Source organism: Aythya marila (assembly GCF_965140915.1).
Source record: "Aythya marila genome assembly, chromosome: 6".
NCBI classification, from domain to species: Eukaryota; Metazoa; Chordata; class Aves; order Anseriformes; family Anatidae; genus Aythya; species Aythya marila.
In genome coordinates this window covers 1,365,271-1,382,056 of record NC_139047.1, presented here as the reverse complement: position 1 = coordinate 1,382,056, position 16,786 = coordinate 1,365,271, and the positions used below count along the sequence as shown (strand labels likewise).

Here is a 16,786-nt window from a genome sequence, read left to right as displayed (position 1 = left end):
TAAAAGAACTGCTTTAATTCAAGTGTTAAAAATAAGAGGGACATTGATTATCTCAGTGCATAGAGTCATTATCCTGACAGTCTACCAACTAGAGAGGTGCTTAACTCTTTAACAAGAAAGTGAAGAGGTTGCTTTTGAGAGCAATTAAAACATGTCTGGAACATCACAGAAGACCCTATTGTATCAAAATTCAATCTTAAATGAAAATTTCATGCTGCCTTGCTTTCTATACTGTAATGCTTTAGTTCCTATAATGCATTAGTTCTCATGCATTAGGTTACTTCTTCCTTTTCACCTTTTCTTCCTAGTAAATGTGAAGGGCTTAGTGCCTCAGTATCAGGAATCATTGTTTCAGGCAGTAACTTGTGAAGACCACACGATTTATCTTACAGATTCCTGTACAATTAAGTCTTCTACCACAGCACCAACATCTTTCAATTACACTTTCCCTTCCTAAGTAAGCAACTTTCCAATGCTTCATTTTCTCTAGTGTAAATTCATTTTGGAACAATTATCCTCTTTGATTACATGGTCAATGCATTAGTTTAGTGATCTCTTTCAGAATATTTCTTGAAGGCATGTTAACCAGAAAGAATCCATTATTAATGGATTTGTTTGCTGTATGTGATGTGAGTTGGCTAGAAGCACACAAAATTATGTTTCTAAACAGAAGGGGATCCCTTTGTTGTCAGATTTAAAACACACAGGACAACTGGTTTCATTACAGCATATGCTTGGATATCCCTTACAAATTTATGGTTCAATATTAGGAGTAGGTAAAAACCAATGTCTTTGGGAAACATTTTAGAATAACTGCATCACATTTTTCTTGCTATATGCTTACAACACATATCAAGCAAAAAGTTACCTGTTTGCACCACATTTAAAACCAGAAGAACACCTTTATTATTATTATTATTATTATTATTATTATTATCATCATCATCATCATAGTTCAGATATATAAAGCAGAAGGTACATAATTCTTCTGGTTCCTCAATGGTGACTTTTTTGGAAGTACACATGCACTTAAGGAAGATGCATCTTCCAAAACCGGTACTTGATGACAGAATATGCTGTTCTGTTATTTTTTTCCTACTGCTTCTTAAAACAACTCAAGAACATATCTTATTTCTGCAATAAACAAACAGAATTCATTACCGTCTCCTTCTTGTGGCTTAACAGAACTGACTTCTTTTCCAAACTGGAAATCTGCATCCTGTAACAGTCCACTCTCTGCTTGCATTTCCTCTTCATTCCCACTCTCAGATGAGTGACCACACAGTGACCTTTCATTCCAGTTTTTGTAGTCTTCATCAGAAATTCTTCTTCTGGGTTCCCTGTGTCTTCTGCCCAGTGTTGATTCCAGCTCTGCATTTCCATCTGTGCTTGTTCCATTACAGGCTTTAGGTTGAGGAAAATGTTGTGTTACAAAGCCCACAAACTTCTTTCCTCGTTTAGCTGCTTCATTAACCTGCATGTAAAACACAAATTGATCTGTAAAGTGGTTTTAAGATAGTGTGCAACTTTTTTTTTTCCCCAAAACATCTAAAATGCATGTTCTGTTTACTAATTTGCTGATTTTCAAGGACATCCAAGGACACAGTACTATGGAAGTGTAGCTTGTCTATATATGTTGGCTGTATGGCTGTGTTTTTAAAGTAAACAGAAGCCTTCCAGCATGTCTTTGGGCTCAGGCCAAGAAGGGTGGCCAACACTGTTAATGACTTCAGTGTACATAAATTCCTTCAACTAGGACAAACCCAAAGTATTTCACTTACTACATCACAGTGACAGACAGTATACTGGTGGAGGAATGTTTCCAGAAATTTCACGGTAGATTGGTTAGAGGATGGTTAGAGGAATACCATTCCTCTAAAAGTGTGATTCCAGTTCCACTATGATTACTAACTCTTACATTTAGCCAGTGGTGTTTCTTTTTCCCCTCTTCTGGAATCTTAAAATACAACTGCAGAGAATATGCAATCGGTGGAATGTTCTTGGAAGGAAATTTTTGCTTGGGATAAGAAGCACTTCCACCTTTGAAGGTGATCCCACTGCAACAAAGTCTTCCCAGGAACACACAAAAAGCCCAGCCCAGAGCACAGAAATCACCCGGGAAATACTCAGTTAGCAAGGGCAGAGAAGGCAGGATCTCTATCTACCTAGTTAACCCATGTAAACTATTTAGAGTGATTAACTCAAATAACTGATGGTGCTACAATGCTTTTTTAGCATCACATCTGACTGAAGTGATACTGTTTATCACCATTACACATACACAACAGTAACTTTACCATGTATCAAAATTCAGCCATCATTATGATTATATGAAGCTGCAAAAAGACGTCCTATAACTGACAACCCCCCAATGCCACAAATTCTTAAGGGTTCAAGAAAATATACATGTATTTTCTTAATAAAAATGTAAATTTACATTTTAATAGGAATATTTTAAAATCAGATCCATTTCATGTAGCTTTTCCAGATTTTCTCGCAAGACAGAATCACTGCTTAATTGCTTAATTTGTGTTTTTTTTTTTTTTTTTTTTTTTGCTGTTGCTTTGTTTTATACTTTTAAGTGTTTCGTATACTATACAACAAACATGGCAATACACACATGGTATAAATGGAACACAATTTTAAATTTTGAACACCTGAAAAATTCAAAAAAATCTTTAGAAACTTTAAACAACTCTGGTAATTTCAGTGATCATTAAGAATTGCCAGTATGCTTTTTCGTCTGCTTTTTTCTTTCGCAACTCATGTAAAAGATAACACTCAAACTCTTACAATAACAATAATTTCCTGTTTCAGCAAGTCTTCAATTTTGTAGAGGAAGTGAAACAAAAAAACTGGAACTAGGGCTTGTATTTCAGTGGAAGTTTACTTTTCTTTAACTTTACAATATTTTCAGAAGTTGTGCCAAGGAAATATTTTAATACCATTACCGATTACTGTATATACTAAATTTGAAGAAGAAAAAAAATGTACTTAGAAAATCAATATGTTAATGTATGTTATTCTTACTGAACGTAACACAGAACATCATAATTTTTTTTTTGTAACACTAATTCCAGAAGAAGCTATCAAGCAAGCATTTTATGAAGACTGAGTGAAAATTTGGGCCTGCTTCTGTTTCCAGTGCTGTAAGTGATCAGTCTCCCGAAACCTTCCATGGTTCAGTAATAAATTCTAAATTCCAAAAAGCAATTAGTGAAGAAAATGAACTCTTTTTGCACACAGAAAGCACTTGGTAGCTTCTATAAAACAAAAGCAAAGTTAAAAACCTAAACAGAACCATAAGCCTCCAATCATTGACAACTACCTACATGTATGGGAGAAAGAAATATCTGAAGAGATGTTTAAAAAGAAACTAAATCAAAACAAACAAACAACAACAAACAACCACAAAATTCCATTACCTTTTCTAAAAGTTCTTTCACTACCTCATTTGTCAGTGTTTCATGCGTTAAAGGACATTCCTCAATCACCAGCCTGGGGTGCCTTTGTCCTCTGGGTGCTGCATGCTTCTGGCTAGAACACAGAAAGAAAGCAGTCTTTGTCAGTAGTTTGCTGCTAACTTGGGCAAATGCTGGCATATATAGTTCTTTTCTTTTGGTGTAAAGGTTATGAATTAAATCCTGGCAATGCTTTTCCCCATTTAAAACTCAACATTTTTCGGTGCTTCATTATGTTTTATATAAAGTAGAGTGTGCTGTGTATTAAAATGTCAGGATAAGAATGTTAGTATTTAACAGAAATGTCATTTCAAGATGGTTTACAAACATCTTCTGAAACTCAGCTTTACTGAAAAAACAACAGTCTTCCTAGCAAATGTGTCCAAAACGTACTTCCAAATGCAAAAAGTACAGATAAGAGCTTTAAATGCAGCAAGCACAAAACAAAGTATCAGTTTTGCAAGAAAAGCACTATGCTACGAAACGAAATGGTACTTTTACACTGTTAATATACCGCTGCTTATTTTTAGCAATTAAAGCGGAGTTACAGCTACTGTATGTAAAAACAGTGCAGGTACATGCCAGAAACACAGTGTACTACAAATCCCTTTGGGTTACACAGTGTTTATTTCACTCCTATATTTCAGAATCCTACAAGCTTTAATTTCTATTTTAAAGAATAACATTCATCATTTTTTATTGAAAGTAAGTTCTGTTGTTGATCGTATAACATTTGTTGTACATCATCAATGTAGTATGGATTTCTTTGCTGTTTCTTTCACTCAAGCTTTGGAGTGAAACATCAATTAAGTATGTTCGAATATAAAAAGGTTACTTTCAAGATAGTTGCTGGAGAAGGTGCATCCACCTGCAGGAAACCCAACAGAGGTATGTACATATGGCATCTGCAAATGCAGTCAGGTACTTACAGCCAGCAGTTTCAGAAGGAGGCTGCTGGTTCTTGTCCTTCACCTGTTCAAGGGCCTACCAGTTAAACTGACAACTTCATAAGGATCCCACGTCTACAGAGATTAGGTGTGTCGAGGGAGCTGAGCACTGGCAGTGTCAGCTCTCAGAAAGCTCAGCTCCAGAAAGCAAGTATTCTGCCTTTTTCTTTAAGCATCTGTCCATATGGACAACATTCACCTTGCCTTCACGTGAATTTATGAAAGTAAGATGTATGAGAAGCAAATGCCATACCATGGGCAATGCTTGTTTCGTCAAAACATTTGATGGAGAATCTCCCTCAAATGAACTACATTTTATAGAACTGCAGGAGTGGCAGGGAGCACCTTCAGAGGTACATCCTTGGAGATTTCCCAGAGAAGCTGAACAAACCTCTGTGCATCACACCAGGACTTGAGATGGAAGGGGAACCATCACACCTCTCAGTACAACATGAAATCCACTTTTCTAGTTACTCAAGAACAAAAAGGTTGTTTTCGTTGCAGTTAAAGGAGCTAACTGTAATATTTCTTTGTATATTTTCCTTATGATCACATGGTGATTACAATGCAGCAAAACCAGAAGTAACAAGCAAGATTATGGAAGTTGGAATGAAAACAAACTCTTGACTCTCTCCTCACTGAAAAAAAAACAAGCTTTTGTACAGCCTCCCCAGTCACAGAGTACTTCCTTCATAACAAGGTTAAATGATTCTCTCTGAGGAACTGTGAGCATTTTACACTTTACAGGTACCTTTTACTGACTAGTGCTCTTATGGAAAAAGTGAAAAGAAAAATGTTGAAAACAAGACAAGATAGATGTGAGGGAATTAAATGCAGCTTATTAGTCTCCTAGTGTTTTGTTTCATCTTGTACTTGGGGTTAATTAAAAGAACATTATTAAGTTGGTCACCTTTCTAGATAAGGAACAGTTACTTGATTCTTGGAGGTATTTATCGTAAGTTAATAAACTATGCATGATGAACAACCCTCTTAAAAATAACTTAAGTAATGGGCCCATATAATTAAATTATTTCACTGTTACCTTAATTTTAATCTTGAAAGTACCACCCGATACATATGACTTGCAGGGAAATTCCTTCTATGTCCAATTGGCAGTAGAATAGGATGAATAGCTCCTACGACATATCCTTTGTTGTAATATTCTTCCACCTTAGATGTTATATCCAACACAGAACTGATTTTGATAACTTCAGGACTTGAGGAAGCTAAAAGCATTGAAAAAACAGAAGAGAAGCACATTATACTGTGTATGTACAGACACTTTGAAGTGAGTTCCTTTGATGTAAACCACACAAAACCTATGCCAAGGCATTTATTAACAAGGTAAAGTCCTCTTTGCACAAGAAAAAAGAGACTCACTGTGATTATGAAGTATACAACTAGGTGAAACACGTATTTTTTAGGAGACAACATGATCTATTTGTAATCTATTTGGCAATACTTCGTTGGACCTAGCTTTGTCAAGCTAATTTAAGAACTGCATCAACATCTAAACACGCAATTGGTCTGGACATTAAGCAACTATTTTGTCTAGTCAAAGACTTAAGCATACTGCAGCAGTATACTTTAACCCTACCCGAGAGGTAAACTTCCACAAAATTAATTTAATTCTAGAAAAACAGGTTTGTTTTCCTCAAACACATTTTTTGGATCCCTTAGAAGTCATCTGTGGATTGTAGGTTGAAATTTTAAAATATACACAATTATGTCCTCAAGTAGACTTAAATCCATATCACAGTAAGCTAAATGGTATCACTAAATTCTAAGCTGGATACCTCTGGGTGTATGCAAGCATTTCTGACCAACAGGTAACAGCCAGGTACCACACAGTAGTTGGCAAAAACCAGGGGGTGGTCTGTGGTCTGGTCCACAGTTTTTGCACAGAGAAAAGGGAAGACTGTGCACTGGTAGTAGTTTACATGCTTTGCCACAGTGAGCCTGACTATCAGCATTTCCTGTTCCTCTCAACTCCAACTGTAATTATAGATGCTCTCAGAGCCTCCACTAAGCAACTAGTTAATATTAATTTACATTAATAATAATATTAAGTTACAGACAGTAACTTAAGAGTAATTTTGCTAGCATACACATGTATTTGCCAACATCAACAATTTCATCCTTCACAGATGTGGCCTCTCACAATAAGGCAGCTTGATCTGGAATTTGATGGTCTCTGTCAGTTACCTCTGCTGCAAGTGATGCACACCCTTTTCATATTCTGACAGGTCCCTCTCTCTGCAAAACTCACCACTTCGTAAATGTATTCCTTAATGTTCTTACCTCCTCCTTTATCTACATGCCAATCCTATACATGCACAATAGCAATAAATTTTAAGGAGTTTACCAAAGACACAGCAAGTCACAAAATCTTCTTACCCTACTGGTTTAAAGTATCATAAACCTACTATATATGAATATTTATTTTGCCAACACTTTTATTCTAATAAACAGAATTAGATTTTTGCTGGTTGAGTGATATGTTTTCTGTGAAGCTTAAATCACTGTACTGTTTTCCAAGTATAAAGTGGGGATAATACTGATATATATACTCATTACAGAGAACCTCGCATTCTTTAAAAAAAAAAATCGACATTAAAAAAAAACACACAAAACATCAACAAAAAAAAAACAAAAACATAAAAAAAAAACCAACAAAACATTTATAGTATTCAAATGTATGCTTTTGCATAAAAGCTTTTATTAAAGTGAAAAAGGAATGGAAAAAAATAAAACTGCTACTTTGACTCTTACTGTAAAGCCTTTACCAGCTCAAAAAAAGCTATCAAGAACCAAAATATCGTGTACAGAGTGAACTGCACACCATCAAAAAGCAACATCAGCATATATATTGATAGTTTATTGCTGATAGCTATCCAACAACCTATTAACATAAACTCTACCACTCTCAGTCATAGCACTGGGTTGTTTCACTTTCTGGAGCTACCTTACAACTCACGGTTGGAACTTCACTACAATAGGAATATTTACACTTGTTTTTTTAAGCACACTGCATTACAGACCTCTCTTCAACAGACGGATGATATTTTGCCCTACAACACCTCTATCCCATAATTCTACCCAGAATAAATCCCAGAGACATTAAATATTTATTGAAGAAATAACTGCTCTACAGCACACACAAGCCAAAAAATCAGGTATGGATGCAACACGATCATCACTTCAGTGATTTTCCAATTGCCTTAACTGAAAATTCCCACTACAGCTAGCTGGCTAATTGTATAGTAAGCTTTGGAGATGATGACAAAACAGCTACTCCATACATATTCATACTGTTATTCAGAGTGACAAAAACTTTGCAGCGTGTCATTTTAGTGGGCTGAAATGCAATACGCTTGCATCAATATTCCTTCTCTCCCTAGTAGGAGAGTTCTGGAAAAGCTGTAAGCTTTTTCCTTAAGTAGGAATATTTATGCTATCCCTACTTTATGTTTAAACTCATCTCCAAAAATAAGTTTTTGTAAGTGAGATATGCCTCGTGACTGAAACCATTGTATTTCCTATCTTTGACAAGCATTTAAAATTACATTTCAGAGTCCACTGAACCCCTGCAAATGCAAGCCTGGCTGTATTCTTCTTGGCCGTGATTCTTCTTTCGCACAAGTACCTCCATGGAACTCAGAACTCATTTACGCAGTAGGGATGGGAATATTTGGGTAAACAAGAAGAGACAAATCAAGGTAAAACATACTGTTAATAACTAGTTAAGATGCTCGTGGACTCCAACAAGCAGATTTAGACAAGAGCATGGTTGACCTTATCTGCACCACAACTTGAAAAAAGATCAGGAACTCCTGAAAGTCTCCCTAGCAGGACCATTTCAACTCCATATATCATAAATCTGATGAAGCAGAGAATACAGAATATTATACTGAAATATAATGCATTTATGCTTGCTGTACTTTTATCTGAATGCAGGCTATAGCTTACTCTAGGATCTTAAATATATTCAGATAAGATTTTCTGTTTTACTTGGTTCCAGATTCAATATGTCACTCAACAGAACAACAATCTCAGATGCTGGGGAAGATCTTGCTCTGGAAGTCAACAGAGTGCCATGAAGATATAACATAAAACTTCACAGCATACTGAAAACTAACTGGTCTGACATGATAATAGGCTCTTCCTTAAGCTTCATTTAGCCCAAGAATACTTGAATAGAAGCAACTATGTGAATGAGTTGAATGGGTTAGAAAAAAAAAAAAAGTAGTTCAACAGATTTTCTACAGTATCTCAGCCAATCCCCATGTTTCACAAGCAAACAACATTCAGAAATGCCTCCAAGAAAGACAGTGTACAGCATTTTTGCCTGTATTCATTCATGATCTTACCTCTTCAGAGACCTCAAATGAAAAAAAAAGTTAATTATGCGCATGCAGCTAAAACCATCCAACAGAATGATATGTACTAAATCTAACTGCTTACAGTTAGTGCCTAAAAGCAGTCAGGCAATCATTCAAAATTTCTCTCTGCCAATGTTATTTAGCATTCATAACTCCACAGTACGTCACTGAAGCTAAGCACTTATGAAATGAATCTTTACTGCTGTAACAATAGGTTATTAACATAATGCAAAAATAGACCTTTATTGACACTGTTTAATATGATTTTTCTTAAAGCCACAACCTTCTTTAAAACAGACCCTTTACGAAGTATTTCCAGAAGCTCGTTACTTCAAAATAGAGCAAAACTCTCTAGAACACAGACTATTTAAGAACACCAAACACACTTTAGTCACAAAAGGTAAGTTTTATTATTTTTTCTATTATTAGTAGATTAATAGGTAATTCACATATACATTAGGGGGTCCAGCTTTATTTCCCGTACGTTACCACTACTACCTGCCCAAAGTTTTGTCTCTCCAAAAAGAATAAACCAATGAGAAACTCATGTCACTATGTGTAAATAAAGAGCCATACTTGCTGTCAAGTATTGTAACTCTGTAAAATGCTGTTTCGGTTAGTTCTTATAGTTCTTCAGTGAACAGCCAAATACATTTTAAATAAAAATATAACTGCATTCCTTTAATTTGAAAAGAAAACTAAACAGAGGCCAGGTTTTGTTTGTAAAGAAGTTCCTGAACACATAACAAGACATTCATTTACACTTTCTCCCTTTATCAAATGCCTCTAGCTATCACATGCACTTTAAATCCTCGCTATCAAGAATTTCCAGTAGATTCAGTTCTTGTAAAATGCCAAGTTACCACGAAGTGACTGCAAAACTGAGCTGTCTGTTCTCCGAGGGCAGCCATCTGGGCTTGTTTATGTTTTCAACTTTCTGGAACAGGGAGTAGCTCTGTTAGAGACGGGACACCCTCGGGAAGGAAGTATCCCACAGAGCACTGTCTGCCTCCAGCTACGCATACAAATTTTGTCTCACTTCGGTCACAATTTCAAAAGCCTATTCAGCAACTATAAATAGAGCGTTTGCAAAAAAAAAAAAAGAAAAAAAGAAAAAAAAAAAAAGAAAAAACAACTATAATACTCTTACTAAAACATCCACCAAAAGGCTGGGGTGGGCATAAGAGAGAAGACTATTACTTACACAGCTAAGAAATAGACTTGCTTCTGCACAAAGTCACGAGGACAATGACAGCCTGTTTTCCGAAGTTGAACGCATTTTAAGAAACTGTTATTCAGTTATTCAGCATTCTGTTACCCTTGCTCAGGCACAGTGTATTTTCTGAACAGTCACACTAAATTCAGACAATTGCTATTCGAAGTGAGTAAGGATAGCAGTATCTGACTCATAGGAAACTAGGAAAATCTCTAACAGTTTTTAGCCAGCTTCCTTAACAAGGACAGTTGTGTAATTTGGACGGTTTTGTTGTTAAAAATACTTCAGCAGTTTCCATTGTAATTTTATCTAAGTGAAGACCTTCGTCATGATTTGTGTTTCAAAATAAAAGTCTTACATTTGGGCTAGCTTGGATAAAAGTATGTAAGTTTTACTACAACTCAGACAAAACAGAACAAAGTTAAATCCTATTCCTTACGTTTTCAGAATAACAACAGATATAACAGAAATTACCTTCTAATGTAAAATCCAGCAATACATATTCATAAGCAGATTCTGTCTTTGTTTCAACTTGTGGTCTCTTCAACGTAGAAAAAATTTTTCCAGGGCTGCTATCATCTGGGTCTTCCAGCTTTCTCAGTCCGCACCCCATGGCAAGATCTGCAAATGATTAAATCGCAGGAAAAGGAGGGGGAAGCAACAAGATCTGCTGCTCACAAAAAAAAAAAAAAAAAAAAAAAAAAAAAAGTAATCAATTCCCTTTGATTTTGTTTTCTATTAGCTGTAAATCCAAATACAGAAAAAGTCTGCTTCCCAAATCAAAAGATGAGGGTACTTTCCATTCATTTTCTTGTATGTATATATAAACAGTAAGCCTGTAATGTTTTCAAGCTACAAACTTAGTATGAGTAGGCTTGATTTTGCAGCGATGTTAGAGCTGCTAGAAACTAGCAGAGATTTTCCATGCCACGTCAATTTACAGCCAGCCCCCTATCAGTGCTCCCTTGCAGAGGACACCAATAGTGCTTTGTTTGTCCTTCTAGACTGACTGGGCAGGAAGGAGGGGCGGTGGGTGGGTGGGGGGAAGACAAGAACTGAAAAAGAAAGTTATAGAGAAACCTGTTTGTAAGTAATTACTTACCTCCAGAAGTACTACTCAAATGCAGCAGCAAGTCAGAGGAAAAAAAAGCAAGTTAGTCAGTATGAAAGAATGAGAAAAGAGCCTCAACATGGTTGGAGACGAAAATCATTTCCAGAAAGGAAGTCAGCTTCAAGAGGAAATTACTTCTGGCATCTCAAAGGGCAGAAAAGTAAATGAAAAGCAGTTTAGTCCTTATTTTAGATTTCAAAGTTTAGTTCCCATTTCCTTTCCGCAGGAACTTTCTTCCAAAGAAAAACATGAACATAATGTAATATACTGTAATAATGTAAAACCATGTAGTAAAGGAGCTTCTTCTCAAGAAAATCATGTGATTACAATATGCATCTACATCACTAAAATCAGCTTATGTAATTGGTTTTGATCAACACTAACAACTAACACTGACGTTCAAATCACAAAGTCCTTTTCAAGCTAATATGAACATAGTTACAAGACCTTCTGCCCCCTTTTTCACGGGTATGGAACAAGTCCTCTCCTCCATCAGGCTGACCTCAGCTGCAACAGCAGATGTTCCGCTCTGCTCCCTATGTATCTTTTTCTTCAAGTCCTGAAAATTTAGTGTAATTTTAAGGGCCCGGTATATGTTCCTTTAATTCATTAAAAAATAATAATAAAGAAAGCTTACCACTACCTAACATAAGCACTCAGTACTCTCACATTAACTACTGCAAATAACTTGCAACTGTATGAGCCCTGATGCAGACCACAACAACACACGTGGAAAAAAGGAACAGTGAGTGATTTTTTGAGGTACTGTTACTGCAGGGATGGGCAGTTTGATAATACAAGTTTTTTGCTTTTAGACTGCATCTAGAAAAATTCAGAATCATCCAGAGGAAACCAGAGATTCAAATTAATCCATTTTGGATAATCCATGTATTTGGATTTTAAAAGCTTTATATATTTTTATTCACTGTATGCTATTAGTCTTATCAGAATTGCCCACATTTTCTATAATCAGTCAATGTGATTTAGACATTAACCACTTGGGGTTTTCTTCCTGTTCTCCTATAAGCAAAGTGATGTAACTTTAAGTAGCTTACCAGGAACGATTTACCTTTGAAATCCACATTATAGTTTAAAGTTACTTAATTTTGGAATAATTGAATAATCACTGAGTGCAGAGCCTATGCAACATCACCAATTCAATCTTACAGTCTTAAAAAAAAATAAATCCCAGGTACTGAAACAAAGAGGAAATTCCTGTGTTGTCTTCTTGATTAAAACAAAGGAGAACATATCAATTAAACAATTAAGTTCTCCAGCTTCCTGAATATCTGCTTACACAAAAATTGTTTCCAAATACTTTTTTTTTTTTTTTCTCCACAAAAGGTCATCCATGAACTGCTGCTATCCCAAACATCCACGTAATGGTCCGGTCAACTTGGAGAATCCTGCTGTCTGATTCCACAAGGGTCTTAAGATCTTGTATAAAGTCATGACAGAAGTGGAAATAGCAGCAAGTGAAGAAACCTTTTTGCAACACTAGTCTAGTTGCCAGCTGTTTGCTTTTTTTTTTTTTTTTTTTTTTTTTAATTTAACTGAAGATAGCTTTGTTTTTAAATGAGGCCAGAATGCTGTAATTTGAACTCTTTGTAGCAAGGCTTAAATCAGATTCCAACCCTCTCTCCAAGACAGGATTTTTCATAGTATAAACAAGCCCTTTTTGACATCAATGCAGAAACACTTATGGATAAAAATGATGATCCTTATTTTAGGTAACCCCAGATTAGTCAAGTAGTTACAAGCTTCCAAACTGGAAATCCTTCAATAGCTACTATTAAAGACTTGACTCAGAAGTCACTGGACTGAACCAATGCAATGACTGAGCACACAGCAGAACAAAGGAAACAAAACCAAACCAAAATGAGCAGTATTCCTCACAGGAGTTCAAATCTGCACCAAGACACCTGGACCTGTTTGGAGAGAAACAAGTTTATAACATTTCTGGCTTCAAGAGGTGCTTCAAGAAGGGTTTTGTTTTTAGATCCATTTTGCAACAAGGTTCTGCAGCAAAACTGCCCGCTGCGGTGACTCAAAATGCAAAGGTTCTGGGAAGTGGTACCAGGGAAGGAAGAGGTCCCCACCCTACGCTGGGATTCACTGAGGTGTGTCACTCACAGCAGCTCCCACGGGAAGAGCACATGAGACTCACTCATCCAAGCTCAGCATCAGTTTTAGACTTCTGAAAAGGCAGAGATAGGCCACGGCCTGACCAAACCATGGGGCAATTAACCCAAAGTGACTCTGCCTCTGTGAAAAGCTTCCAGGATCCCGTAACAGTTTTCATTCTGATGAAATGGGAAACTGAAGCTGGACTCCTAAGAAGGCCTATGAAATCTGTAAGTGGTATCACAGTCGTGGGAACTAACTCCTCCTCAGCCAAGTGATTTAGAACCAGCTGGAGTCTCCATCACCAAGAGCACTTCTGTGAGATTACTCACTCTAACACTTGAGCCGATGAGCTTACCTGGAATAAATTCAGGTATTACAAGCTGCACAGCCTTTTCTATAGAAAAATAGAACCATTTCTATTGTGTAGGTTAAAGAGTTGCGATCATCGGAAATACAAATACCTTAAAAATGTACCAGTTACCTACAGAATAAGGCACTTCTGTTTATAAAGATTTCACTAGGCCCCAAAGTGACTCAACTAGCAAGAAACAAAACAGTTTACTCTTAGCTCCCCTGCCAAAGCCAAGATGTAAAATAACATTTGGACCAAGAAAATTTCCCAGTAGCAGCTTTTCTTAGCAGCTGTGATTGCAGCTTACAAAGGTGTATTTGAGCAATACTGAGAAAAATAAGCACGATCATCTGCTACAGTGTAGTCATCCCTGACACAATGTTTTTAGCAGAGGACAGAAATACTAAGACTCAAGAGGATGAATTAGAAACCAGAGCTAAATTAGTCAAATAGCTCCAAAACCTGAGGCTAACTGAGCAACTACAGGAATCAGAGACAGTGCATTAACTAAGTAATATTATTCACAAATTGCAACAATTTTGCACTTCATAGTCCCTCTCTGTATTTCTTTTTATGGTTATTTTTTTTTTAATTTTTATGACTCCAGGAAAAAGTAAAGGTTTTGCTTGGCAAAGGACAATGAGAAAAAAACACTTTAAAAAAAAAAAAAAGAAAAATTTCCATTAGAAAAATATGAAAAATACTGCAATTCAATAGCCAAATAATTTTCACATCTCTACCTTCAAGAACTATTAAAACTATTATTTTTAAGAGAAACTAAAACAAAGCACTGTCATTTAGTTAATTTTCTGTAGAATCATTTCACTACAACCACTTTGACCCACCCCTTTTATCTTGTCTCACACAGGTCTTTTTATCTTTTTTTTTTTCTTCCCCTAAAAGGAACAATTTTGTGAATGCAACAGGAACAACAGTCTTGTTAAACATGTTAGCTTCGAGCAGAAATGCCAGGTTTTCTGTATTAATATTTAACTTAAATATTCTAAAAAGTAGAATTAGATGACAATAGTTTGTTTTGATGACTGCAGAAGCTTAGTTTAATGATAAAAGCTCATCAATTCAATTTTTCACATTTTTCTAGAACTGTTTCAACTATTAATGTATGCTACAATTAAATAAACAAATTACAATTCAAACAGTATACAGGGACCAATGTATTTGCATTAAACTTTCAGCTACTAAAGCAGAACTTTACTAGAAGTTACAAACCACAGAAACTTTGTTTGTTTCTTGCTTACTGCTGCATCACAAACAGCTTCAACAGAAGGAGCTTTGGATTTACGAAGCCATGAACAGTTCTCTAACATAAGACCTACAAATTTATTACACATTTATCTACATACATCCACTGTATCTCATTTAACAAGGCTACAATTGACTAGATCCTCTGAACCTGCAATACAGTATTGAATGAAACTATGCAGTTAAATAAAATCATGCATTTTCAAACCAAACTGGATGTCCTCGTTTACTAATCTGATTAAAAAACAATTAGAAATTTTATGAACAGCATTTTGCTTACATTTAATATACACACTTACGTAGACTAGAGCTCCACCGATGGACAGAGAGGTAAAATGACCATAGGAAGCCCTCAAACTTAATTTCAATATTTTCTAATTATTTGTGGCTCAAGAAGTCTACAGTGACAAGTATGTGTCTAACAAGACACGTACTTCTCCATTACATATTAGCTTCATTACTAAACATTGTTAAAATTAGAGCCACATATTACTGTTTTGCTTTCTGTATTTCTATTTAGATTTTCTGAATAAAAGCTTTAAGGATTTGCCTACCATGTACAGGATTGTATATGCGTATTGAGACACTAACATTATATTTTAGACCTTTAATGTATTGATTTACTATGTGTATCTTTTAAATAGGAAACAGAACCGAAGGAAATTTTATACCAGGTGAATTTAAACTACTGTAACAGCTCAACATTACAAAGCTAGAAATCTATTTTACTGTAATTTTTACAGTAAAAAACAACTGAACACCCACTATTTCACACCCTTATAACTTCTTACATTTACAAACTGTTAAAAACTATGTATTCTGCCATGTATTCTGCAAGGTTTTGCAGAATGTAGTTTCCTCATTGACTGAACTATTTGAAAAACACATTTCAGAATACAAATAATCACTTTAATATGAAATATGTAAACTGTTTTACAGGGATGATGAATGGACTTCTGGTGCTTAAGATTAGAAGTAGCAGGAACTCGAAACATTAGGGAACCAGAAAATTCTACTTAATGCAAGAACCAATCCTTGATCAAATACATAAAAACACAAGGGAGAGATAAATTCTGTAAATCTACAGGTTGTTAGCCAGCATTACTTAACAGAATGTTAGAATTAGCACTTGACCATGTAAATATATCACTAAACAAACAACAGTTGCTAAAAACACTGTAACAGCTAGTTCAGTAGAAAATAAACAATACTAGCAAGGGTCACTAAATTCTCAGGAAGTGGAAATCAGAAAATTAATTTGGTTTGCTACTATGTGACAAGCAGTGCACAAAGACAAAGATGATTATTTGCCATCAGCTACCGAGTGTCCAGGGACCCTATTCCTAATCTGAACCCTCCTACAGCTACCAAAGGGAAACTACAGAGGTCCAAAGGAGATGTTAACCCTTCTCCAAACCCAAAATCACAGGGAGGAATCTAAATATCTGCACTTAACTAGATGAATTCTGTATAGAAGTATATGAATTATGAAAATTTTGAAAAATTTTAATGAAAATTTTTATGAAAATTTTAAGCAGTAGGAAGGTAATACTGTGTAGCCTATGAGATTTTAAAAATCTTGGAAGCTACAGTATCAAAATAATGCAATTTTAGACACCACCTGTGAGAAAATCGTGTAGTCTTCTTAGTGTAAATTAGTGTATTCCTGTAATAAATTACAGAAGTCAGACACAATTGAGGTACCTGAATTACTAAGATAGGATTTCAACTACTGAGAGCTTAAAGGTTTAGCTACTAGTAATTCATGTTATGCCTTCATTGTTGGCAGACATCTTAAAGAAAGGTAAACTACAATATGAATGGAGAACCATCAATGTTTCAACAGCAATCTGTGGTTCCTGAAGGAAAACCACCTACCAGTGATTCATCTTGGTGTTTTCTAGGTGTCAGAACAAAATGAAGCATT

General features: G+C 35.6%; 1 protein-coding gene across 5 annotated transcripts in view; it reads right to left on the bottom strand.

Annotated features, from left to right (window-relative positions):
• Positions 1-11,210, bottom strand: part of RFTN2 (raftlin family member 2) — a 33,404-nt gene extending 22,194 nt beyond the window's left edge. For 2 of the 5 annotated variants that reach the window (XM_082764142.1, XM_082764143.1), the window contains exons 1-4: positions 10,481-10,954; positions 5,451-5,634; positions 3,426-3,537; positions 1,162-1,474 (exon numbers count right to left, since the gene is read on the bottom strand). In XM_082764142.1, the coding sequence (XP_082620268.1) occupies positions 1,162-1,474; positions 3,426-3,537; positions 5,451-5,634; positions 10,481-10,619 (748 nt within the window). In that variant the 5' untranslated portion in view covers positions 10,620-10,954. Of the gene's footprint in view, positions 1-1,161; positions 1,475-3,425; positions 3,538-5,450; positions 5,635-9,653; positions 9,741-9,994; positions 10,137-10,480; positions 10,955-11,108 lie in introns of those variants that run through there. The other 3 variants (XM_082764141.1, XM_082764145.1, XM_082764144.1) reach the window with 3 other exon arrangements.
• Between the last annotated feature and the right edge of the window lie 5,576 nt (positions 11,211-16,786).